This window comes from Diaphorina citri, unplaced genomic scaffold (genome assembly GCF_000475195.1).
Source record: "Diaphorina citri unplaced genomic scaffold, Diaci psyllid genome assembly version 1.1 scaffold399, whole genome shotgun sequence".
NCBI classification, from domain to species: Eukaryota; Metazoa; Arthropoda; class Insecta; order Hemiptera; family Psyllidae; genus Diaphorina; species Diaphorina citri.
Genome location: NW_007377834.1, coordinates 143,680 through 170,512, shown reverse-complemented (window position 1 = coordinate 170,512; position 26,833 = coordinate 143,680). Strand labels below are relative to the sequence as shown.

The 26,833-nt window shown below is 37.4% G+C and overlaps 4 protein-coding genes and 1 long non-coding RNA gene across 5 annotated transcripts; 2 read left to right on the top strand and 3 right to left on the bottom strand.

Annotated features, from left to right (window-relative positions):
• Nucleotides 1-340: 340 nt before the first annotated feature.
• Nucleotides 341-4,300, top strand: LOC103508437. The gene is made up of 4 exons (XR_541323.2): nt 341-485; nt 3,037-3,141; nt 3,773-4,008; nt 4,248-4,300. It is a non-coding gene; the product is annotated as an uncharacterized LOC103508437 (long non-coding RNA).
• Nucleotides 4,301-4,412: 112 nt separating this feature from the next.
• LOC103508444 (chromosome partition protein Smc-like) lies at nt 4,413-5,721 on the bottom strand. The gene has a single exon (XM_026823048.1). The coding sequence runs from the start codon at nt 5,496-5,498 to the stop codon at nt 4,461-4,463; it is 1,038 nt and encodes a 345-aa protein (XP_026678849.1). The 5' UTR covers nt 5,499-5,721; the 3' UTR covers nt 4,413-4,460.
• A 2,268-nt stretch (nt 5,722-7,989) lies between these two features.
• Nucleotides 7,990-9,161, bottom strand: LOC103508443 (transcription factor SOX-5-like; the record flags this gene model as incomplete). Its single annotated transcript, XM_026823042.1, has 2 exons — nt 7,990-8,567; nt 9,005-9,161. Coding segments are annotated over 2 exons (504 nt in total), but the record flags the coding sequence as incomplete, so codon positions are not given.
• Nucleotides 9,162-9,611: 450 nt separating this feature from the next.
• Nucleotides 9,612-12,121, top strand: LOC103508442. Its single transcript, XM_026823049.1, has 4 exons — nt 9,612-9,921; nt 10,720-10,907; nt 11,318-11,475; nt 11,710-12,121. The coding sequence occupies exons 1-3, from the start codon at nt 9,896-9,898 to the stop codon at nt 11,446-11,448; spliced, it is 345 nt and encodes a 114-aa protein (XP_026678850.1). The 5' UTR covers nt 9,612-9,895; the 3' UTR covers nt 11,449-11,475; nt 11,710-12,121.
• Nucleotides 12,122-13,507: 1,386 nt separating this feature from the next.
• Nucleotides 13,508-18,502, bottom strand: LOC103508441 (NAD-dependent histone deacetylase sirtuin-1-like). Its single transcript, XM_008472983.3, has 4 exons — nt 18,391-18,502; nt 16,250-16,579; nt 15,533-15,690; nt 13,508-13,516 (listed from the first exon to the last, which is right to left on the bottom strand). Exons 1-4 carry the CDS (start codon nt 18,485-18,487, stop codon nt 13,508-13,510), a joined length of 594 nt encoding a protein of 197 aa, XP_008471205.2. The 5' UTR covers nt 18,488-18,502.
• Between the last annotated feature and the right edge of the window lie 8,331 nt (nt 18,503-26,833).

Sequence of the window (26,833 nt, the reverse complement as noted above, 5' to 3'; positions counted from 1 at the left end):
CAGAAATTCTGTCAATTTTATAAATGAACGTTTTACCAAAGACCTTGGCCGGCTGAAAGTTGTTCTGAAGATGTCTTCAGGAGATGACGAAACATGTCATTATTATCTTCTTCTTTGCCTTTTTCCGAAGTGTGGTCGACAGAAATTCTGTCAATTTTATAAATGAACGTTTTACCAAAGACCTTGATTGATTATAAAAGAAAGCTTGCCCAGCTTAGTTAGCTTGTTTGGTAGCGTGTCTGCCTTGTAAGCGCTAGGCCGCGGGTTCGATTCCTGACCGGATAATATTCGTTCTCAGAACGGCTGGCTTTCTCCTATCCTGTCTTCCTGCTCTCTTCGATTTCGGGACGGTGAGACCTTAGCAGTTACAGTTTCCTCTATCAAACTTTTTTCTCCTTCTCTTCTAACATATTATTGGTTTGTCTTCCACAGAGAACAGCTACTACATGGTATCGCGAGGTTGTTACATATTCCCCGGCGCCGAGGTGTACTCTACAGGAGTGACTATTCATTTGCTGTTTAGGGTTCCTTAACGCCCATGGCATAGGGTTATTTTCACGTGCTATTTTATTGGCCTACTGCGGAGCAAGGATATAACATGCTATAACACAGATATTCGAGGGGAAAAATCGTTTTGTTAGAAAAAATTCAATTTGAGGTTGTGTGTTCTCCTATTTCAACTGAATCAAAATCCGCGGTTTGTTCGCGAAATCCGCGGTTTGTTCGCGAAATCCGCGGTTTGTTCGCGAAATCCGCGGTTTGTTCGCGAAATCCGTGGTTTGTTCGCGAAATCCGCGGTTTGTTCGCGATATCCGCGGTTTGTTCGCGAAATCCGCGGTTTGTTCGCGATATCCTCGGTTTGTTCGCGATATCCTATCCAATTTGGATTAAATTTGGCAAACATGTTTACTTAGTACCTAAAAGACAATTGCTTATTAAATTTTGGGCCCGATCGCCTTTTTAAGAAATTCATTGTTTCGCCATGAACTCCCAAACGGTTTGCTAGCTCTTTAAATGTGTATGCATCGAAAAAAATGATCATTCGGTTTCTCATCAGATCTTGTTTCTCATTCCCCCAGACGAGCCGATCTGTCCTCTATTAAGAAGAAAATCGAGTCGGGTAGCATCCGAACTGTGGCTCAATTCCAGCGCCACATTCTACTCGTGTTTACCAATGCCATGATGTACAACTCTGTCAACTCCACCCTGTATGAGCTGGCTAATGAAATGATGCTGGAGTGTAACCAGGATCTTCAGGTGAGAGATTTTTTCACACCCCGTATTTTTATTATCAAATTCGCTTGTTTTGGTCTGATCCCCTTACTTGAGAAAAAAGATGTAAAAAAAAGTAGGTAACCAGACTTTTCCGGGAAAAATATAAATTGAGCAGTGGGCACATAAATCGAAAAGAAATGGGAAAAATTTCCGTCAGTTGTCTCTGGAAAGTCCAATACTTGTCGACTTTTTTTAGTCGGAAAATTTTGACCTGTACTAGGCTGTAGTGTGGAACTGCACTTAAGAGAATATTCACATAAATCTGCCGTGGAATTTACCGTATATTTAATCCCATCTATTCGCCAGTAAAATATTTGAACGTTTGTTTTATGAGGTCAGTAGGTATTAAGATTAAGCCTATTGAGTCCAGCTACTGGCCTCATCTAAATACCACTGGCGTCTAGTCTAGTCAAGTCTTCTCTAGTAACATTCTTGTCCAGTTAGACCCCGTTCCCACATGTCGCGAGTTTCACCTTTTTTTCTAATGTCCTGTAGGCTATGGAATTTAAATGAGAGTGTTCCCTCTACACGATTTTTTTCCGAACGAAAACTGCGAACAGGCTTTTATACAGCGATTAACAATACTCCATCGTCCCGAAATCGAAGAGAGAAAGAAGACAGGATAGGAGAAAGCCAGCCGTTCCGAAAACGAACATTATCCGTTGAGGATAAAATTCGCCCTGGGTGGGAATCGAACCCGCAGCCTAGCGCTTACAGACGCGCTACCAACCAAGCTAACTAGGTTGGCAAATATAGGATTAATTGCTGGAACTTTCATTGAACGTAATGAATTTGTTGAAATTTACAGTACCTTTACTCCATTCCTTGCACTTGGGAGGGTTCGATTCCCGGCGGGGTCTGGCTGTTGTGTGTGGCCTACTCCGCCTTGTGCGAAAAACAAGTAGGTATGTAATTTAAATACGCATAGCGAACGGTGGCAGGATCTAAACATTGGATGTGTCAATAAAATAAATAGGTATTCGGGAAATGATCGACACAAAATTGTGAAATAATCACGTAAAGAAAAGATTTAAAGTAGGTTCATTAGTAAAAATTCGCTTTGTAAAGTATCTCACTGTTTTATTGTTTCAGTGATAAAGAACCTGCCAAGACTGTTCAAGACGCACGAGCTAAGAAAACCTTGCTACCTGTCTACCAAGCTATTGTATCCTCTAAACATGCGTCTATATTTATGAAACCTGTATCCGATACCCAGGCTAAAGATTACAGCGCTATTGTAAAAGTGTAAGTATCTTCCTACATTCACAGAGCTTCGTCCCAAGGAGACTTTTTTTACGAAGTTTTATAGAGGGAACTGTAAAAACGGAGGTCTTATCGTCCCGAAATCGAAGATAGAAGGAGGACGGGACAGGAGAAAGCCAGCCGTTCCGATAACGAACCTTATTGGACTTCTTTTAACGAAGTTTTATAGAGGGAACTGTAAAAACGGAGGTCTTATCGTCCCGAAATCGAAGATAGAAGGAGGACGGGACAGGAGAAAACCAGCCGTTCCGATAACGAACCTTATTGGACTTTTTATAAAGAACCTCTTTGCAAAGTTTGAACGACTTTTGCCGAAATCTAAAGTCTTGAGAAACTTGAACTTTTTCGAGCATATTTTCAAAACTTTTTCCTTGAGTATTGAGTAACCATCAAACCGTACATTTGTTGAGCCTCGACCCGAAACACATTTGATTTTTATGCAAGTCTTTATAAATAATGCTCTAAAACCAGTTCACAAGTTCTCAACAATTTTGGGAGGTGTACTCTTCTCCCGACGAGGACTCACTGGGTTCTGACTCGGAAGATGAGGAACCTCTGCCCCCGCCCCTGGTATGATTCGGTCCCTCATCCATCTGACCTTATGTGAGTACAAAAGTGTATTTTATTTATTTAGTTATTTGATTATTATTTTGCTTTCTTCTTCTTCTTGTTGTACCGTATTCGCTAGCGAACGTTGGTAATCATGGTGGCGATGTTGTTTCGGTCCCGAACTTTCTCAAACAATGTTTCGATGGATACATTGTACCATTGGGTAAGGTTTTGAAGCCAATGGGTTCTGGGTCGTCCCTTTCCTCTATTTCCTGTGACATTTTCTTGTATTATTTTTACTGCTTTACAAATTGTTAATTTTTACAGACTGATAAAGTACACAGAGGTGTACTCTTCTCCCGACGAGGACTCACTGGGTTCTGACTCGGAAGATGAGGAACCTCTGCCCCCGCCCCTGGTATGATTCGGTCTCTCATCCATCTGACCTTATGTGAGTACAAAAGTGTATTTTATTTATTTAGTTATTTGATTATTATTTTGCTTTACAAATTGTTAATTTTTACAGACTGATAAAGTACACACAAAAATAATTACTCAAAAATAAATACTCATCCAAGTCGAAAATAATGTGTATTTTTTTATATATATATATTCCAAGAGTGTTCAGTTTTCTCTGAACCATTATTACTTAAACTAACGTACGATTTACTTTTATTTCTTTCAGAGATTAAATCGCGTGTAATAAACAAAGGATGAGATGCGAAATAGTGGGGAGGTTGGCGTAAATGTTCTCTTAAAGGGATATCTTAATGCTGGAATTTGAATTCAAGATGCTCCCTGCTCCTGATTACTCTTGTAGAAATCGGGATACACATAGGTACGTCGGATCAGAGATTTTATCACCAAATAGAAAAGAAAACTGCAATAGTGTATTTTCCATTTTTACTTTCTGTTTCAAAGGTACATTTACTTATATCTTTTGAAACAAGCAGATTAATGGTTTTGAAACGCTTATTTCTTGCAAAGTTGACATTAATTAGTTATATTAAGATCAAATTCCGAGATATCCAGTTTTGGTACCTACCGTTAAAATATGTGTCCCCTTTTGAACTGGGTTACTAAATTTCTTCCTGTGCTTACCTTTGTCCGGAGTTTCCTCTGGCATTTTGTATGGACTCTCCCCGCCTGCCGTTTCAAAGGATACTTTAGATTCTAAAGATTATGGGATGAATTAGGCGCGTTTCGCACTGAGGTAACACGTCGCAAGTAGCAAGTCGCTACTGCTTACGTCCGGAATCTTGTTCAAAGAAACATGAACTTTTACATTGGAGTAACAACAGCACAAGAAATTGATTCATATTAATTGCGCGAAATTTTACTTGTAAGTTGTGAGGAAATACGTTCCAATTATATCATCGACCTGAACAGCATGACGAAAATCTATTCTTTGATAACTTATGTCTTGGTTTACATCTAGGTGGAAAAATAATATTGCATCCTCCTTCACTTAGGCAACGATGTGTCCGTCTAGGTATAGAACTTTTCTTGCAGATAAATTTCGGACTTGCCAGTTGTTCTTTCAGCTCTCCAATATTCTGTTTGTAGCATTCAAACTCTTTTGTCACACGTTCTAGTTCTTTTTGTGTTCGGTTTAATGTTTTCCAGCATGATTCAAGTTTGCTGTTCAAGGTGTCATTTTCGTCGTCCAAACATATGTTTTCCATGTTGAGTTTCTGACATTCGTCTTGGCATTCTGATAGTTTCTCTCTCAACTTCTTGTTTAATTTCTTCTCATTCTCCAGAGCCTCCTCTGCTAGACACAAATTCTTTTGTAATTGTTTGATCGTTTCTTGTAGCTTTTGTTTCTTTATCTCTGCACATTTCAGTTCTTGACATAGAGCTTCCAATTCTCTATCACTTTTATGTAAAGCATCTTGGCAGTTTTCTAATTCCTTTCTGAGACATTCGTTCTCATCTGTCAGACGATTAATGGTATCCCCCAAGTCATTCATCTCCTCCTGTAAATCTTCTAATCTGTTTTCCAATCGCCTCAGTGTCAAATCTTTTTCTTGTAGGCACATTCCTAGTTCGTTATGTTCTTCTTCTGCTTGCTCCATGACTTTGTCAAAACAGGCTTTTTCCTTCTCTAGCCTACATACGAGAGCATTGAGCCTATCCACTTCTTGGTAAACATTCTTAAGGTCTCGAATTTCTTCGTTTTTGAGTTCTATGCAGGTTTCCAGTCTACAATTTTCGGTTTCCAATGTTTTCACATGGCGGTTGCTGTTCTCAAGGTCGTCACATAAGTCATTGTTTATCCGTTTCAATCGACAGATTTCATCTCTCATATCTCTAAGTTCTTCACTTAGCTCTTTATTTTCACATACCACTTCGTTCTTTTCATCTTCCAGGTTTTTGAAAACGTCTCTTAGTTCATTTAAGTCTTCCATGTTTGTAAGATTTTTTCTTTTCTTATTTAGCTCTATGTACAGTAATTTGTATGGTGTGAGAATATGAGTGAATAATGTGGAGCTTGGATTTATTTGAACGAAAAATAATATTTACCTATTTTTTTCTCGGTCACAAATTCAAAGGTACCACACATTTCTTTAATTTGGCTTTTAATACCCAAGGCTTCTAATGTAACATATTTTTATATTTTTCATTATTTCTTTTCATGTTTTATTACGTATTTATTTTATTAGTTACATCGAATGCCCCAATTCCTGATGAATCACTGAAGTTAAGCAACATCGTGTGTTTTTGGTGGCTGGACGAATAACCATCCAGGCACATACCTAACTTACTGCTGGCTAGGTGGCTAGGCTATCATATTAGGGGTGTACTCAGCCTCGTGAGAATACCTGAGAACCTGGTTGAAATCTCAACAGACACTTTCAAGGAAAATGAAAACTTACTAGTTTCTTTTGTTGTAAAAAAAAAGATTTTTTTATTTTTATTTCGTAATAAATAAATAATAACAATAAATCTAAAAATTGCCAAAAAATAAATAAATAATATACACAAAAATAAAGAGAATAAGGAAATGCAGAAATGAAGAAAATTACTAATAATAATTAAATCAAATCCATCTGAATTTCAGAGGTATTTTTCAAAGGAGAGACTATTGAAAATATAGTTACAGAGAAATTATTGTTTAGATGGCGAAAAATGATATCTACAAGAAATATTTTTTACACAAATCAAGAAATATGTACCTATCTACAGAGCTAAGTATTATAATGTAATACTACTCACCTACGTATGATGTGCGTAACTAATTCAGTATGTATAAATTAAAGAAAAAACTATTTAAATTAAAGATCCTAATTTATTGAGTATTTGGATGTTTACTATTAAAAGAGTAGGGAAAATTTCCCTCAAAAAATATTAAACAGAATGAAAATGATAAAAGAAATAATAGTAAATATCACAAGTATTGAAAAAAAGTAATTAAGTACTGGATTAAAAATTACGCTTAGAGAATTAGATTGAAATATGATGTATTTTAAATTGGTTTCAATTAAGTATTAGGGGCGCTAAACTTTGGTATTCAAGTCCTAGACAAAATTTCTAGGGGGAAAGAGATTATTGTTATTAATTAAAATTAATTCTTCATTCAGGTTGGTATATTATTTTGGTGCGTTGGCCATAGTGGAGAGAAATCAATACTTTTGCTGTAATATTCTGTTCTCCTGGAGGTACAATAGGGGGAAAGAGATTATTGTTATTAATTAAAATTAATTCTTCATTCAGGTTGGTATATTATTTTGGTGCGTTGGCCATAGTGGAGAGAAATCGGTACTTTTGCTGTAATATTCTGTTCTCCTGGAGGTACAATAGGATCATCGTAAAATCCACCAATATAATTTATAATTTTTCGCCTGTAAAAGTCTCAGTACAATGAAAATGTCAATAGAAAGTAAATTGTAATCCTTACAAAATCATAAAAAGAAATCTACGCGCAATATGAATAATAGACCCTACTATGTGTATAATTTACATAATTTTTAGGTACACTAATTATAATTATACACTAGAATACTTGATTATAATTGGTTTATAATACAGACATACAAGCATAATATTACCTTATCAACTAATGACTCAAGAGATCGAAATTGTTTTTTGAAATAACAATAAATACCTAAGCATATAATAAAACAAAAAAAGTAGTTCTTTTTGTACAAAAAATAAAATAAAACAATGTATTTGTCCCAAAATTACGAGCATTTTGGAGAACCAATAGACAATAGATATATTACCTACCTATTGAGTTTCAAAGGCCATTCTGAATCATATCAGCACTTGGTTGCTCAAAATCGCTGTAAAATCTCGTTTGGTCCTTTTCTTTACGTTGGATTCCGGGCCAACTTGATAGGACAGTAATATCATTTCTATGTAATGATCATAATAATATTATTGTGCGTTTACCTACTTCTCCAATCTCCATGGTCTCTACTATCAGTAATAGGTGCTTAACGTGATTTTGAGACAGAATATTTACAAATAAAACAATAACTTTACAACAAAAAATAACAAAATGGCACATTACAATGTTTAGAAAATAAACCGCGGAAATATTTACAAATAAAACAATAACTTTACAACAAAAAATAACAAAATGGCACATTACAATGTTTAGAAAATAAACCGCGGAAAAAAAAAATATGCTTTTCCTTAAAAGTATTTCAATATTTTTTATTTTCGTTTTCCAGAGAATACCTTTCTTCATGATTCCTAAACCAGACAGCAAATATTCCCTGAGGGATTGAAGGACATTGAGCCTTTTCAAGCTGATGTATGAAGAAACAGATGACCGAAAGAAAAAGCGGAAAAGTAAAGAATGAGTCTGCAACTTCATTATATTTCTTGTAGGCACAGTTCTATAGTTTCTTCTGCTCGCAGGCTTTTTCCAACCAAAAGGATTTCCTGCACCTATGCCAATCAAAAATGGTCTTTAAAGTTGTATATACTTGGAAGGATTTATTCTTCCATTGGTCTTTAAAGGTGCATATACCTGGAAGGATTTGGTCTTCCATTGGTCTTTAAAGGTGCATAATGTGCATATACTTGGAAGGATTTGGTCTTCCATAATAACACCCACACCCCAGTTTGGGGGGTAGAAAATCCATCACAAATCGTTCAACTTTTGACGAGTCTCTATTCCCCTTAATCCTCATCATGGGAGTCCATGGATCCGGGGGACCCGGGGGAAAACGGCATCATATCTGACGGTGAGAGTGACCCATCTCCCGGGAAGGGGAAAGCTGGGCCTCCTGACCCACTTGGTCCTGCTTCCCCGCGACACCATAGCTGACGCATCTCATTACGTCTCTGCCGCATGAGAGTTTTGTACTCCGAGATTCGCATCTTCTTCCCGTCCACGATACATGTACGCTTGGGACGGGGTCGATACCGGTAGTCAGGGTGTTTCTCCATATGAAGTTTGCTCAGGCGGGATTGCTCCTCGTAGTAAGGTTGCTTCTCGGCGTTGGACATGGCTTTCCAGCGGGCACCTGAGGAACACGGAGAGAACGAGGATGTTAGTTATAATAGTTGTTGTTTTCAAATGTCGGAAACTTGGCCATTAGGTCATTCTCCGACGTGCATTCCAATACTTTACATTTACCTACATGATATGTACTTTCTTGCAGATCAGTTAGCAATTTTAGTATTGGGGGCCTCAACCCAAACCGTTGGGCTGTATGTTACTTGAATACAGTCATAGCGAACATTCATTATTATAATTTCAGATTATTAACCTTCACCCATCATTGCTTTCAACTGTGTTGAATTCAAACCTTGTTTTATTTGGTAAGCAATCAAAATCAATCAAATAATGTACTCTTTGTGAGAAAGCTTTTTTACAACTTTTGTGGGTGTCAGTCAGGTTGCCCACATATTTGGTAAGCATTTTGACCTATCTATTTCACAGAGCTTGCAGCGGACTCACCTAGAATTTTGCTAATGTTGGAGTTGTGCATATCGGGACATGCTTTCAGGATTTTCCTCCGTTCGTCTTTGGCCCACACCATGAAAGCATTCATGGGTCTCTTGATATGAGGCTTGTTATCTCCGTCTCTTTTCTGAGATCGCACTAGTTTGGCTGAAAATTAAACAAAAATTGGGGATTATGTTTTCGTTTTATCACTCTTGGCTATATTGAATAAATATTTTTATCAACATTCTGGTATCTCTTTTTTTTGTCAATAAAATTGTTGTTGTTGTTGTTGTAGTAGCCAAAGTCCCATCAGGTTCTTCCATCCCCATCTGTTACTGGTAGGCCCAGGTGTATGCTGCTGTATACTTCAACCAAGGATCATCAACCTCCAAAACCCACCCACTCTTCCCACCCCCACCTGTCTCCTGGTTTGAAGAGGATATGTCAATTGTTCAAAGCATTCGGTGTTACTGTCCTATTTTCATTATGTCTATTATTGCTTTTATACTTTTAGATTGTTATATTTAATAGGTTCCTGGTTTATATTCTCTACTTTTCCACTTTTAGAGACCTAGGTGATTTGTTCTATTTTGGGCTGGATTAAATCATTACACCATCTCTTCCTTTGCAGGCTGTGAAGAGCGACCAGCCGAGAGTGCCAGTGTTGCCGAGTGTTGCTCCGCACTTCACACGACCAGCACTCCTTCCACCTCGAATACCAGGAGTGAGTCTGCTGGCAACCCTGCATCTAGCAATATCCCTCTCCCCTCTACCAGCAATTGTAGTGCTCCCCCTACGTGCACGGTTCACAACACTCCCTCGGCATCCTCCAGTAGTCATAATCATCATCATCATGCTCACAGCGTGGAGAGGATCAGCTTCGATTCCGGTTGTGAAACCACCATGCCAAGCCCTTGTCATGAGTCACGGTAAGATGCTTGGATCACTTAAATTGCCAGCCTAGTTAGCTTGGTTGGTAGCTTAATTCCATACACAAAAAGCCCAATCTGAGGCTTAGGTGTAGGGGCAAAACAGCCCTAAAAGATGGGCTAGTTAGCTTGGTTGGTAGCTTAATTCCATACACAAAAAGCCCAATCTGAGGCTTAGGTGTAGGGGCAAAACAGCCCTAAAAGATGGTTTAAGCTTCTAACTTGGTTGGTAGCGCGTGTGCCTTGTAAGCACTAGGCTGGGTTTTCGGTTCCCGCCCGAGGCGGATTTTATCCTGAACACATAATGTTCGTTCTCAGATTGGCTGGCTTTATCCTATCCTGTCTTCCTTTTTTCTTAGATATCGGGAGGATAAGACCTTAGCAGATCTGCTTGGAAGGCTGGACAGGAATTTAGGTGTGCTTGGTTCATGAGAGAGTTGAGGGAATATAAAGGACAGTTAGGAGAGTTTTTGATACCTATTCTATGGAGATGTTCGGATAGATGCTTTATCCTATCCTGTCTTCCTTTTTTCTTAGATATCGGGAGGATAAGACCTTAGCAGATCTGCTTGGAAGGCTGGACAGGAATTTAAGTGTGCTTGGTTCATGAGAGAGTTGAGGGAATATAAAGGACAGTTAGGAGAGTTTTTGATACCTATTCTACGGAGATGTTCGGATAGATAGAAGAACATTTATTAACACAGTAGAACATTTATTAACACAGTAACAAGAAGAAGAACACAGTAAAAAAAAAAAAAAAAAGTTAAAAATAATAACTTCCTTTTTCCTCCTCTTCAGGCTGGACTGTGAGAACTCAGTGAACAACATCGTTGTGGAGGAGGGGAGATGTAATCGACACATGTCTATTGATTCGACACGGGACAGCGGCATTGGCGAAGGTAGCAACAGTTCCAACGAGCGCCATATGAGCGTGGATTCGAACAGTCCGACTGTACATAGAATGAGTCTGGCTACCAGACTACCAGGTGAGTCCGTTTTGGACACGTTTCCCCCGGCTGAAAGTTGTTCTGAAGATGTCTTCAGGAGATGACGAAACATGTCATTATTATCTTCTTCTTTGCCTTTTTCCGAAGTGTGGTTGACATAAATTCTGTCAATTTTATAAATGAACGTTTTACCAAAGACCTTGGTTGATTATAAAAGAAAGCTTGCCCAGCTTAGTTAGCTTGTTTGGTAGCGTGTCTGCCTTGTAAGCGCTAGGCCGCGGGTTCGATTCCTGACCGGATAATATTCGTTCTCAGAACGGCTGGCTTTCTCCTATCCTGTCTTCCTGCTCTCTTCGATTTCGGGACGGTGAGACCTTAGCAGTTACAGTTTCCTCTATCAAACTTTTTTCTCCTTCTCTTCTAACATATTATTGGTTTGTCTTCCACAGAGAACAGCTACTACATGGTATCGCGAGGTTGTTACATATTCCCCGGCGCCGAGGTGTACTCTTCTCCCGACGAGGACTCACTGGGTTCTGACTCGGAAGATGAGGAACCTCTGCCCCCGCCCCTGGTATGATTCGGTCCCTCATCCATCTGACCTTATGTGAGTACAAAAGTGTATTTTATTTATTTAGTTATTTGATTATTATTTTGCTTTACAAATTGTTAATTTTTACAGACTGATAAAGTACACACAAAAATAATTACTCAAAAATAAATACTCATCCAAGTCGAAAATAATGTGTATTTTTTTATATATATATATTCCAAGAGTGTTCAGTTTTCTCTGAACCATTATTACTTAAACTAACGTACGATTTACTTTTATTTCTTTCAGAGATTAAATCGCGTGTAATAAACAAAGGATGAGATGCGAAATAGTGGGGAGGTTGGCGTAAATGTTCTCTTAAAGGGATATCTTAATGCTGGAATTTGAATTCAAGATGCTCCCTGCTCCTGATTACTCTTGTAGAAATCGGGATACACATAGGTACGTCGGATCAGAGATTTTATCACCAAATAGAAAAGAAAACTGCAATAGTGTATTTTCCATTTTTACTTTCTGTTTCAAAGGATACTTTAGATTCTAAAGATTATGGGATGAATTAGGCGCGTTTCGCACTGAGGTAACACGTCGCAAGTAGCAAGTCGCTACTGCTTACGTCCGGAATCTTGTTCAAAGAAACATGAACTTTTACATTGGAGTAACAACAGCACAAGAAATTGATTCATAAAATAATTTTTCCCACAAACAATCACAAGTAGCAACTAACAAAACTCCAGACTGTTGGTGTTGAAGTAACACTGTTACTTGTTTCCAGGGTTCAAGTAGCAACATGTATCCTCAGTGAGGAAGGTTTCATTTGAAATAATGGTCTGGTCTTTGAAGATGCATGCTACGTAGCATCTTGCGACTTGCTACGTGTTACCTCAGTTCTCGAGACCGGGTCAACACAAACACGTAAAAACAAGAAGCACGTATACTCGGAAACAAAACAGAAAAAGGAATATTTCAATGCACAAAATAAAGACGACAAACAGTCTACCAGTTTAACACACAAAACAAAAACGACCTCCCCAGGAGATAATTTGCTTTCTCGATAAAAACAGCGATAGGTACGAAGGGGAGCACTGTTTGTGCGATACGCACTTCGCGAAACTCGAAAATAAACGAAAACCGAAAAACGAAACACTAGACGCTAATCTCACTTCTCGACACCAAATTGTTACGTATTCGTGGGCGTGACCGGGTTCGTAAAAGATTAGGGCTAGTAAAAACACTCGCGAATTCGTTTATTTAAATCTAGAGTACAACTAGTTTATTTATTTCACAAAAAGGAGTACACAGTCACTAGGAATAATCGCTATACAAAGTACAATCTCTTATCACAAAGTTCGATCGCTTATCTATCACGGTTAACACTAACTTTCACTTAGGTACTTTACTGACTTATCGCGGTACTAAACACTTAGATATCGCACTGGAAAAACTCACTGACTATCACTGTACTAATCGCTTACTATATCGCTCAACTGAATCTTTTCTTTTTATTTAGCATAGATTGTTTTTTTGTGACATTCCTAGTTATCCTCTCTTTTTTTCCCCCCATGTAAATTGAGTAATACTCTGGAGTGTTAAAGCTGTTCTACACTTTTCCTATATTCCAACTTAGCATCCTAGATTCCGAAATCAGCTTTAAAGAGTTGGTGGATCATAAATTCAACTCCTTTTCTGTGTTGTTTGATGTGGTGTGCTGTGTATAATCATTGAATTTGGTTTGGCATAGGTACCTATGTAAAAGCAATATTTTTGTACATTTTCTATTTATAGCACATTGCTTTGAATTGATTATTTCTTTTTAAAGCGACGCCCCTGGTCTGTGAAAAAATCGCACTTGTGAAGAGTTATGACATGATATTACAGAACAAAAACCTTCAAGAACATTACACAACCATTGTAGTAGTCGTTGGAACTACAAAATATTGCGAAATGCCTTGAAATATTACAGAACAAAAACCTTCAAGAACATTACACAACCATTGTAGTAGTCGTTGGAACTACAAAATATTGCGAAATGCCTTGAATGTTCTGAATTGTACCAGGGAAAAGAACGAACATATTTTCATACAGGGCTTTAAATACACTGGAGAGCAATAAATTCGGGGCACCCTTATTTTTTGGTTTTTCTCTTACTGCTGCTCAGTGTTCAATTTTTTCCGGTAAAACCATTATTAATGTTTTTTGCTGTAATGTTTAAAACTTATTCCACAAGACCGCATACCTACATACCCTGTGAGTAGAAAGAACATTAATTTACTACTGGAAAAAAATAAAAAAAGTTCTGGACCCTAGCCGGAACCTTTTTTTAAACTCCATTTTTGCCCTATAAAACTACTTGTAAAAAAGGAACGATCTTTAAAAAGTTCCAGCTAGGGTCCAGAAATTTTTTCTATTTTTTACCAATAGTAAATTAATGTTCTGTGTTCTTTTCTAAAGCACCTGGTTCAAAAATGGTGTAAAAATATTGAGGAGAAAAAAAAGTTACACCAACATTCATCTCCAAAAACATGCATTTTCAGCATAAAACTGATCCTTGTTTTTCATTTTTCTTTTTTTACTCACAGGGTATGTAGGTATGCGGTCTTATGGAATAAGTTTTAAACATTACAGCAAAAAACATTAATAATGGTTTTACCGAAAAAAATTGAACACTGAGCAGCAGTTTGAGAAAAATCAAAAATAGGGGTGCCCCGAATTTATTGCTCTCCAGTGTATTTAAAACAATAACACAGTGGTACAGTGTGAATGAGAAGCCTGTGAAGCTGTTCCTAATATTTAAAGAATCCACCAAACAAGAGGAAATGAAATGCCTGATTGAGAAGAAAATTGAAAGATTCTCATTTGCCAACACTGTAACCTGATACTATTAATGGAAAAATCTTTTTAATAAATAATTCTTAACTTTTTGCAAGATTTTATTACAATTTTATATTAAACTTTGAAAGATACACTGATATTTTTCTTCTTCTTTTACTGCTATCTTATTTCACTTTTAAATTTTCTTGATGATCATTATCTTGATTTTTCCTCACTCAAGTTTCTTTCCCATTGATTATACCTTTCGTACATTATTTTAAACTCAAAGCATTTATCTATTATTTATTTTTTGTAATTTATTTTTATTTTTTTGTGTAAATATTAATGTCTGTTGTAAATACGAGGAGAAACCTTTGTATATAATAAAGAAAATTTATATATATATAAAAAATAAACATAAATTATGTATCATATTTTTCTAGGATATCAATTTTTCTTTGTAAATTAAATAAATGGAAAAATGTTGTTATTTTTTATTATTATAAAGTTATTTATATATTTTTCGTTTTTCATTTTTTTTTCTTCCTAATTTTACCCTGTTTTTGAATAGTTTATGTTTTTTGTTCCATGAAATGAATCATGTTTGTGGGTACTGAAACTAATCAATTTGTGAGCACTCAGCTTGTTTGCATTTTTTTCTATTGAAAATAGTACAATATGGAAATGAATTTTCCCACAGTTACAAGATTGTTTCACTGTTCTTCACACTTTAAAACTCAAATCTTTTGGAGCTTTGGACCTCGAGGTACCCAAACTTCTATTTACAGTAATAGACTCCAATATTATTTTTTAAATAATTAGGTTATAATATTTTAAAATAATAAAAAAGGAAATCATCTGTTTAATTTAAATAAATGAAAATAAAATACTATGTTGTAATACAGAAACAATGTATATTTTATTTTATTAATATTATTATCTGTGTTCTTATTTCACGTACCTCGGACTACTAAACTTCTCACAGTCCAAGTTTTACACTTGGGTGAATAATCTAATAATGTATGTAGGTAGTCTTTAATTGTAAATACTAGATACTAGTATACCTAGGTATCACTGCATTAATTGCCATTATCTGTGTTCTTATTTCACGTACCTCGGACTACTAAACTTCTCACAGTCCAAGTTTTACACTTGGGTGAATAATCTAATAATGTAGGTAGTCTTTAATTGTAAATACTAGATACTAGTATACCTAGGTATCACTGCATTAATTGCGGACTGATGTCACCTGTAGTATCTAATAATAATTTCCTACTTTTAGATGTTCGCGAGGAGAGGATACCTTTTCTATTTTTAGCCGGACGGTCCAGCTCTCCCCCAGGGCGCGACATAGGGTGTCTATAATGACGTCACCGTCGCCCAACAGCTCCACGTCGAAGTTCAAATGAGACAGACGCTCCCGATTGATGAGAATTTGGGGAACAGAGGGAGGCAGGGAGTCTGGAAATTAAGAAATAACACTATAGAGTTCCAATAAAGTTCCGGTCCAGCTCTCCCCCAGGGCGCGACATAGGGTGTCTATAATGACGTCACCGTCGCCCAACAGCTCCACGTCGAAGTTCAAATGAGAGAGACGCTCCCGATTGATGAGAATTTGGGGAACAGAGGGGGGCAGGGAGTCTGGAAATTAAAAAATAACACTATAGAGTTCCAATAAAGTTTAAATATGTTTTACTTCTATTCAAACCAAAGCTGAAGAAATAGAATGGAATAGACGATAGAACATACCTTGTTTATCCTGCTAGGATAGGACTGAAAAATCCCATAACTCCCACAGCCTAACCAGGGTCTCGTATATTTTGACATATTATGGGGAACACATATTACATCAATTAGATTAAAAGGACACCCTGATTAATTTTTAAAGAAGAAGAAAAAAGATTTTAAATGAAGCATTACTTATTCAACACATATTACATCAATTAGATTAAAAGGACACCCTGATTAATTTTTAAAGAAGAAGAAAAAAGATTTTAAATGAAGCATTACTTATACTTACTTGGGATCAAAGCGACCGGGCGTACTTTGAGCGACGAGCCAATCACAATGAGGAGATCACACCGGTTCTTGTCTAGCGTCATTGCCGAGTGGAAACTATCTGGCAGACCCTCGCCGAAGAAAACAATATCCGGCTTCATGACGCCTCGCGATGGAGTTGGCGGGAGAGAAGAGCTCTCGCCGGCCGGAACAGAGATATCCGAGGAAGTGGGGGAAGAAAGACAGGCGGGCGAGGGGCAGAGGGGGATGCGCTGCTGGAACACGTCCGCCTTGATAGCCTCGGCCGAGACACGGTGCCCGCAACGCGTGCACGAGGCCGTGGCGAATGAACCTGTGGCAAAGTAGAAATAATAGTGCTTATTCGAATGGCTAAGAGGCAGAGCAGACCAAGTCCAAAAAAAAGCGTTTTGAGATAAGTGGAGTCAAAGTTTAAATAGCTATTTTTTTTTCTCTCATTTCAATACAACACTAAAGGTAAGCTCGCAACCAATATTTAAAGTAGATCTTTTCGCGCTCTTTCCAATGATAAAGTAACTCAGAAACTTAGTCCGTTCTGCCTTTTACCCATTCATTTATAGGTACTGCTCGATTAGGACTTGATTCCCTCTACCCGAGCAGTTGGAGACTCAAGTAGAACTTAATATTATCTATACCTCAGCACTAGGGATAAAGAGCATTTTCCGGCTTTGTTGAAGAAACTGTTGCTACATGTGGAACCAAACCAACGTGAAAATTTAAAATCTGGGTTTCGTAATTGCAGTACATTTCCAATAGATACTCAATCTGAGAGTGAGGATAATAAGAAACTATATGCATCAGTTACCGATGCTAAGAATATGGCTATCAAACGCGACACAATTAGATGGGATTCCAGCTATAGAGCTAACCGCCATGAAGAGGTGGTTTTAACTTGCATGAGAATAGGCCACACCCTCATCACCCATAGCCACCTATTCAAAAAAGAGCCGCCCCCTATATGTCTGAAATGCTCACCCCGGTACTACAGTGCATTTCTTCAGGTCCTATATGTCAATGCGGAGAAAGAGTGACTGTCACTCACATCCTAGAATGCCCAATACTCGCACCAACCCGGTCCTCCCTCCCCACCCCTTTCTCTCTACAAGATGAACAGGAGGGTGTAGACTCCCTTTTTCTATGTCTAAATTGTATAGATGTCTACACCAAAATTTAATCCCTGAACCGGACTCGGTGCGAAGGAGCACCTAAATTTGATTCCCTCTACCCGAGCAGTTGGAGACTCAAGTAGAACTTAATATTATCTATACCTCAGCACTAGGGTAGTCTGGCTGAGGGACTATAAACAGAGAGTAGATCAGCGTCTAGCTAGGGGACTATAAACAGGGAGTAGACTAGTCCAAATTTCCTCACGCTATACCAATAGCGAAGGTTTGCCCAAACATGAGTCCAAATAATGGTACTTTTGAATCGGCAATAACTGTGTATTGCTGTCAATCAAAGCCTGAAACTTATCTCTAAAAGCAAACCATTCGGTTATATTTCCATTGAACTTTGGTAAACTGATTGTTGGCAATGTAGTTCCCGTGGCGAAGCACGGGCACAACAGCTAGTATATATATATAATTTAGGTGCTTTAACATTTTAATGTCCTTCGCACCGAGTCCGGTTCAGGGATTAAATTTTGGTGTAGACATCTATACGTTTTAGATATAGGAAAAGGGAGTCAAAAACACACTTTTGTTTAGCCAAAACCAGTTGGCCTCAAAGCAATCACTCTAAAGCTGATTGAGAGGCCGACGACAAACGCCGACCCAATCTGAACATGGGAAAAGGCAAAGAAGATGAAGATACCTCAGCACTAGGATGCTCAAAGCGATCACTCTAAAGCTGATTGAGAGGCCGACGACAAACGCCGACCCCATCTGAACATGGGAAAAGGCAAAGAAGAAGAAGATGAAGATACCTCAGCACTAGGATGCTGCTGCTACTACTGATGTAGCTTTGATCAAAATCTCAATCAATGTTGAGGATACAATTCCACACCTCAGCTGATATTCAACTCATACCCTTCTTATAACCAGGTGAGTGGAGAGAGACTTAACCATTACCTACATGACTGAGCGAGGGAAATACTTTCCCAGTTTGTTGAACCATTGAACTTACCATGACATTCAATGACATTTTCGATTCCCGCCACTTGTTCTAGTGTGTCAATGTTTTGAGAATAATTCCTCAGCAGTTTGCCGTGTCGTTCAAGCATTTTAATGAATCTGAAACCAATGAAATTGAATTAGTTAGATGGCTCTGCTTATTATGTGTTTTTTTTTGAGGAAAAACCCTACATTCCTACATAATTAACCTACTTACGCGTCAAATGCGTACATTTTAATAAGAATGCATATTCATGTTGAATATTTACCTATTTAGACACGCATTTTAGTATGCCCTTATGATTGAATATTGGGTACCTCATTAATCATTAATCATGAGTAGAGTACACAAATGAGTCATTGAATGCACTTCTAATAACAGTGTGAATGGAATCTTTTTACTTTCTTTATAAAGAACATTGTTTTACAGTCTACGCCTACAGGGTACTTAAATGCATTCAGCATAATTTATAAACGAACTAATTTTGGCGTAAAAACAACAGAAAACAAAATACGGTACCTATTTAACTAAAAGTAAAAAACTATAACGGTATTTTGATGTCTACGTTATTTAAATTTAAATTCATATTCTTTTATGAATTGTGACGAGGCGTAAATTAATAGGTACTTTTTTTAAAAAAAATCTAGGTGCTTTAACATTTTTATGTCCTTCGCACTGAGTCCGGTTCAGGGATTAAATTTTGGTGTAGACGTCTATATGTTGTAATTTAGATATAGAAAGAGGGAGTCGGGAGTCTACACCCTCCTCATCTTGTAGAGAGAAAGGGGTGGGGAGGGAGGACCGGGCTGGTGCGAGTGTTGGGCACTCTAAGATGTGGATGACAGTCACCCTTTCTCCAAATTGACATATAGGAGGCGGTTCTTTTTTGAATAGGTGGCTATGGGTGATGAGGGCATGGCCTATTCTCATGCGGTACTTAATTTGAAGGTATAATTTAATAGAATGTAATGAAAATGGGGCGTTCTTAAATGTAGTTAGGTATTTGTTACTCAAATAAAATAACATAAAATGGTAAAATAAAATAAAAATCAGTAAAAAAAAAAAAAAAAAAAAAAAAAAAAACGGTATCTTGGCTCCTACCCTTCTCTCCTCAATTTTACTCGTAAGGTGTGTCCATACATATTATTATTATTATGTTAAGGGGGTCTCTTTTTGATCCCTTGTGTGCCGCTTCCATTTTAGTTTAGGACTATTGTGTCCAAACATAGTTGACCGTCCGTCGATCCACGAGGTAAATCTACTAACAAGTCGCTTCTCTAGCCAATAGAAGCCGGACATTTTCTTCTGCCTCTTCAACTCATTGCCCACGGTGTCCGCTATTCGTTGATTGTACGCGTTGAGGTATCGGATCTGAAAAATTAACAAATGAGAAAGTATATAAGAGAAATAGTATATATATATTTAGGTGCTTTAACATTTTAATGTCCTTCGCACCGAGTCCGGTTCAGGGATTAAATTTTGGTGTAGACATCTATACGTTTCAAGTATAGAAAAAGGGAGTCTACACCCTCCTCCTCATCTTGTAGAGAGAAAGGGGTGGGGAGGGAGGACCGGGCTGGTGCGAGTGTTGGGCACTCTAGGATGTGGATGACAGTCACCCTTTCTCCGCATTGACATAATGGGGTGCTTCTTTTTTGAATAGGTGGCTATGGGTGATGAAAACTTTCTTGTTGAATTTCCTAACGAATTTATTTTAAAATTATGTTTTATGGGCCTTTTTTCTATCAACTTACTCCTAATTTTGAGCTTCTTTTTTAACTCCTCTCCTCTTATTCTCATTTATCCTTCTCAAGATACCTACAAACTCACCCTTTCTCCGCATTGACATATAGGGGGCGGTTCTTTTTTGAATAGGTGGCTATGGGTGATGAGGGTATGGCCTATTCTCATGCGGTACTTAATTTGAAGGTATAATTTAATAGAATGTAATGAAACTGGGACGTTCTTAAATGTAGTTAGATATTTGTTACTCAAATAAAATAACATACAATGGTAAAATAAAATATTTTCCTGACTTGTGTGTTAATTTTATTTAATAGGTTAACATAAAACACGCTACGACACACAAATTACTTCAGATACCCATGTACATACTTCACTACTTCAAGTATGTACATATGTACCTATCTACCTATCTATGTAGGAAAGGTATGTACCTGACCTTTTTCTCTAATGTGGCAAGAAGAAGAGAAAATGGATTTCATAAGGTTAATATTCGATGCTAGACTATTCCCGAAACAACTGAGAGGAAACTAAGCTCAAGCATATAGGATTTTCAGATTTTCACCAATGAAATTTTCCCGGGGTTGAGAACGTTTTTAGCTTTCTACGGAATAGGTGCTTCGATGGAAAAAAGTGGTGAAACAAGTTTAATAACTTAACATATACATAAATAAATAATGAAAGACATAAATTAAAAATCATACAAAAATTCAAATAATAACGGACAACTAAGAAGAAGAGAAAATGGATTTCATAAGGTTAATATTCGATGCTAGACTATTCCCGAAACAACTGAGAGGAAACTAAGCTCAAGCATAGGATTTTTTACCAATGAAATTTTACCGGGGGTTGAGAACGTTTTTAGCTTTCTACGGAATAGGTGCTTCCATGGAAAAAAGGGGTGAAACAAGTTTAATAACTTAACATATACATAAATAAATAATGAAAGACATAAATTAAAAATCATACAAAAATTCAAATAATAACGGACAACTTAAAACTAAGTAATTGAAAAAAATATACATAAATAAAATTATAGGTATTATACAAAAGAGCTTCTTACGTAATTCATCCATGCTTGTCCGCCCGTAAGGACTAGCGCTTGCTAGTTCTCGTAACTTCGAGGTTTTCTGGGCATACAATAATGGGATGTTTTTTGGCTCAAACGTAGATGAATATACATATATGTAGGAGAGAGATGATTTCAAGAAATGAAGAGGAGATTTTGTATCGGATACCCTAATAGATTTAGTCAGAAGTCTCTTAGAAGTTACCAACGTAAACGGACAACTTAAAACTAAGTAATTGAAAAAAATATACATAAATAAAATTATAGGTATTATACAAAAGAGCTTCTTACGTAATTCATCTATGCTTGTCCGCCCGTAAGGACTAGCGCTTGCTAGTTCTCGTAACTTCGAGGTTTTCAGGGCATACAATAATGGGATGTTTTTGGCTCAAACGTAAATGAATATATGTATATTATGTAGGAGAGAGATGATTTCAAGAAATGAACAAGAGGAGATTTTGTATCGGATTCCCTATCCCTAATAGATTTAGTCATAAGTCTCTTAGAAGTTACCAACGTAACTTTGGAGAGCGTTATGTATTGTAATCATTTATTAAAAATAAACTAAAATTTTTGCATTGCATTATTCTGAAAAAAAAAAGGCTAGCTATCGCTTCAACCCAGTGGACCCCATACAATAATACACACACTAGGCAATCGGGCATACAATAATGGGATATTTTTCGCTCAAACGTTGACACTGGGCGTACAATAATGGGATGTTTTTGGCTCAAACGTACAGACTGGACATATAATAATGGGATGCTTTTGGCTCAAACGTCCACACTGGGCATATAATAATGGGAGTTTTTGGCTCAAACGTACAGACTGGGCATACAATAATGGGATGTTTTTTGCTCAAACGCACAGACTGGGCATACAATAACGGGAGTTTTGGCTCAAACGTACACTGGGCGTACAATTAATGGGATGTTTTTGGCTCAAACGTTGACACTGAGCATACAATAATGGTATGTTTTTGGCTCAAACGTACACAAGGAGGGAACACAGAATGGCTATCAGCATGAGAAATCGCTGAGGTGTGACTCTCAAACTCTTTTTTTCCCCAGGAACGTGCTGACGGGGGGTGACTGTTCGGAGGGCGAAATGTCGATAGATTCCACCCGAGACTCTGGTCTGGGTGGTAGTGTGGTGGGTGGCGTAGACCGGCATGATCGTCACCCATCCATTGACTCACGGATGGAGGAGGATGATAACGAGGATGATCTCAGAACGTCTGGCCCGTGTGAGGGAGTGCCTGTACCACCAACTTCCGGTAAGAGAATTTGAATATACCTGCTCAGTAGGGACTGAAAAATCTCTTTACCCAAGCAGTTTAACAAGGTTTCGTCTGTTGTAGTTTTTTACAAATGCGAAAATTGACAATTACCTAGTCATTTTTCGGGTTTCGTATGGTGAGGTCATTCTTTTTCTTAGTACTGGATCTTATATCTTGTTAAAAGCCATCAGATACATAGATATCGTCCAGAATTCAGGAACTCAACATGATAGAGTAAAGAGAAACCCCTTCATGTAAGTAACTGTTACAGACAAAACCTCAAAAAGTGGTATTTTTCAGCTGCTTAGGTATAAAAAAAAGTAAAAGAATTTTAAATCATTCTGGATCTTATATCTTGTTAAAAGCCATCAGATACATAGATATCGTCCAGAATTCAGGAACTCAACATGATAGAGTAAAGAGAAACCCTTTCATGTAAGTAACTGTTACAGACAAATCCTCAAAAAGTGGTATTTTTCAGCTGCTTAGGTATAAAAAAAAAGTAAAAGAATTTTGAATCATGGATAGATTTTGTGTGGGTAATATGGAACAGTGCTGGTATTATGGAACCCACATGTTTGTAATATGGAACCCTTTATAGGCTAGAATTTAGAAGAATAAAAAATTTCTGCACAACTACTGCAAAAAAAAGTAAGAAATAAATCCAAAATAAATAAATATCTACAATGTAGGTAGGCATTTTTTATTTTGAAAGAAAAAAAAATTACTTCAGAAAAAAAAAAACAAAGATAATTTATTCACAAAAGTCGCACACATAAAGCGATTTTTTATCTACACCTGCACATTCAGCGTGCGACCAAAAGTTGCAAAATAAACATTGCACCCAAGATTCACCAGGCTTGGAATTTTCATACCTCTCTTGGCACACAATACACTCACAGTCTTTTTCTACAACTTCGCCCAACGCGCTGTCTTCATCTGGGTTTGGGACATCTTCACCAGAATTGCCAGCTTTGAACTTTGATGTGCCTGGCTCGACTCTGACCTTTGCTTGTGTCTGCTTTGATGTGCCTGGCTTGACTCTGACCTTTGCTTGTGTCTGCTTTGATGTGCCTGGTTCGACTTTGACCTCTACCACTTTTTTCTTTGATTTGCCTGATTGCTTGACTTTGCTTCTGATTGGTTTTCATTTTCTTTTTCCTGGATTTTGTGTTTAGCTGTTTTATTTTTCAATTTCTGTTTTTCAATGAATTCTGCTAGGCTGTTTTTATATGGAGAAGCTGTCACAAGTGTTGCCACATTAGCTTTCCTGCCTCTATTGGATTGTCTTACCTTCTTTGGTGGTATAGGAGAAATGTCTTCCGGATTTATAGTGACGTTGGCTTTTACTTCAGATGGAAAAGAAATTAGAAAAGAAAGTAATTGGGGTTACATTGCTCCAACGTAAATAAAACCTTATGTAAAAATATGACTCACTGAGGGGAAACATTGCTCCATGGTGCATACTAACCCCAAAAGTGGTGCATTGTTAATTCCTGACAATTTGGTACCAAAATGACAACAATTGGATACTTTTGATACTTCCTACTGCCAGGTTTTCTTTTATACGTCCTCATAGCTGAAAAAAGACAGACAGACAAATTGATGAGATTTAGATAGGATTCTCTCAACAATACTATTTCCTATTAACTTTGGACGTGTCCAAACATGAAAAACTTTGGACGTGTCCTAAGTCACACCGTGAAGTCACTTTTTTTTTGGAAAGTCTCAAATAACTTTCACCCAATAATTAGCACTGTTTTATTTTTTATTGATCTAAACTCGTCATAAAATTCCCGATTCAATGATGTATAATATGTGCATGTAGAGTAATTGGTAACTTATTTTTTTTCTTTCAAAATAAAAAATGCCTACATTGTAGATATTTATTTATTTTGGATTTATTTCTTACTTTTTTTGCAGTTGTTGTGCAGAATAGCTAACTTTTTTATTCTTCAAAATTCTAGCCTATAAAGGGTTCCATATTACAAACATGTGGGTTCCATAATACCAGCACTGTTCCATATTACCCACACAAAATCTATCTTCGGAAAAAATGACCTGAGGTCATTACTGTTTTAAACAGCGACCTGAGCTCTTATCAAATGTTGTAAAACAATATTTCTGACCAATTAGCTGAAATTTCAGCTTTCCATACCAAACGAGTTGGTAGTTATAGCCAAAAAACAAAAGGGGGTTCCATATTACCCACACTTCCTCTATTATTTGATATTTTTTCATGTTTCAGAGATGCCACGACATTACAAAAGGAAACCAGGATCTAGGAGTTATCGAGATTACACGGAAGAGAAAGTGCAAGAATGTGTCCGAAGAATACGTCGAAACGAAATCACTCAAAGGCAAGCTGAAAAGGAGTACAACATTCCCAGACGAACCCTGATTAACAAACTAAACATTGCAAAGAAGAAAGTTATAAAAACATTCACTTACAACTTCAAAAAAACCAATTGGACAGCTTTACAGGAAGAATGGAATAAAAAGAATTGGGATCAAATGTATGAAATAGAAAAGATGAAGAGGATACCTTTGTGAGATGTACAATACAGCTGAGCGATTACGGATTCCCTCTGACAGATCTTGATTTGAGATTTATAGTTTCAGGATATCAGGATAGAATAGGCAGAATCGTACTCCAATTCAAAATGGGAAATATGCCTGGTAAAGAGTGGGTTAAAAGTTTCATGAAGAGACATGCTGAACTTACAAAGAGGTTTGTAGCCAACATCAAGAGAGCTCGTGCAGCTGTGGATGAGGAAATGCTGCGAAAATATGTTGATAATCTTTCAAAGTCACTGGAAAATGTTCCACCTGAGAATATATTTAACTACGACGAAACCAACCTCACGGATGACGCAGGTTCCAAAAAATGTATTGTAAAACGAGGAGCTAAGTACCCTGTTTTGATTCAAAATTCTTCTAAGACCAGCATTTCGATCATGATGGCTGGCAATGCCGTCGGAGATCTATTGCCTAGTTTCGTTGTTTACAAATCAACTCGTTTATAGAGTACATGGGTATCAGGAGGACCCAAGGACACTAGATACAGCAATACACCAAGTGGATGGTTCGATGCTAAGGCTTTTGAGGAATGGTTTACATCAACAATGCTTCCAGTCCTGAAGAAGAAAGAAGGGATTAAGGTCATGATAGGAGATAATTTGTCTTCTCATATCTCACCAAGAGTCCTGGAACTATGCAATGAAAACAATATTCGATTTGTATGCCTTCCACCCAACAGTACTCACCTTACCCAGCCGTTGGATGTTGCTTTTTTCCATCCGCTGAAGGAAGCTTGGAGGAAAATAATGTCAGAATACAAGCAATCTAAGTCTGTAACAACCTTGGATAAAGAGCATTTTCCGGCTTTGTTGAAGAAACTGTTGCTACATGTGGAACCAAACCAACGTGAAAATTTAAAATCTGGGTTTCGTAAGTGCAGTACATTTCCAATAGATACTCAATCTGAGAGTGAGGATAATAAGAAACTATATGCATCAGGGTAACTAAAGTAAAACAATGTGTTCGTTATTCCACTAGTAGCTACCTCTATAAGACCCCACAGCATCGAGATTACACCCATCATTACGATTAACCATTCCACCCACCACTGCCAATATAGAGCGGTCTAGTACACTCCGCAGGGTGAAAACGTGGCTGAGGAGTACCAATGATCGAGAGCAGATTGTCAGGTAATAATATTGTAATTTTGCTTCTATACCAATATACAACGAATAGACGACGAAATGAGACAGAATTAAAAAAAATCGCGCTAGCCTACCACAACAGATCTATGAGCCCGATATTCTAACAAATACTCAATCTGAGAGTGAGGATAATGAGAAACTATATACATCAGTTACCGATGCTAAGAATATGGCACTTGCTACACTAGTGAAATTAAAACCAGTTGAATTCCCAAAGATTTGCAACACTAGTGAAATTAAAACTAGTTGAATTCCCAAAGACTTGCTACATCATCATATTCTTCAATCCTAGGATTGGTTGGCAGCTCTCCATTCCGTTCTGTTTGACGTCTTCTCCTTAATTTCTTCCTAATTTCTGCTTTCGGAAGCCCTCACTACTTGCTCTAGACTTGTTACACTAGTGAAATTAAAACCAGTTGAATTCCCAAAGACTGAGGTCATCAAATCACGGGGAACTACATCGCCAACAATCAGTTTACCAAAGTTCGATGGAAATATTACCAAATGGTTTGATGATCACTGGTTCACTATTCGTAACTTCCTGTTCTACTTCAGCATTCCCAGTGTCTTGTTCTGGTTGGCATTCTACTTTGAGTTCCTTATTTGTATCGAGAGGTTCCTCTTTGATGATGCTACTAT

What these genes read in the sequence shown, in the direction of transcription:
- LOC103508444 (XM_026823048.1), bottom strand. Translation starts at nt 5,498, where the DNA reads ATGGAAGACTTAAATGAACTAAGAGACGTTTTCAAAAACCTGGAAGAT.
- LOC103508441 (XM_008472983.3), bottom strand. Translation starts at nt 18,487, where the DNA reads ATGCTTGAACGACACGGCAAACTGCTGAGGAATTATTCTCAAAACATT. An exon ending in AAATGTCATTGAATGTCATG is followed by an intron (nt 16,580 to 18,390) that starts GTAAGTTCAATG and finishes ACTTTGCCACAG; the next exon opens with GTTCATTCGCCACGGCCTCG. An exon ending in CCCGGTCGCTTTGATCCCAA is followed by an intron (nt 15,691 to 16,249) that starts GTAAGTATAAGT and finishes CTTAATTTCCAG; the next exon opens with ACTCCCTGCCTCCCTCTGTT.
- LOC103508442 (XM_026823049.1), top strand. Translation starts at nt 9,896, where the DNA reads ATGCCAAGCCCTTGTCATGAGTCACG. An exon ending in AGCCCTTGTCATGAGTCACG is followed by an intron (nt 9,922 to 10,719) that starts GTAAGATGCTTG and finishes CCTCCTCTTCAG; the next exon opens with GCTGGACTGTGAGAACTCAG. An exon ending in TCTGGCTACCAGACTACCAG is followed by an intron (nt 10,908 to 11,317) that starts GTGAGTCCGTTT and finishes TGTCTTCCACAG; the next exon opens with AGAACAGCTACTACATGGTA.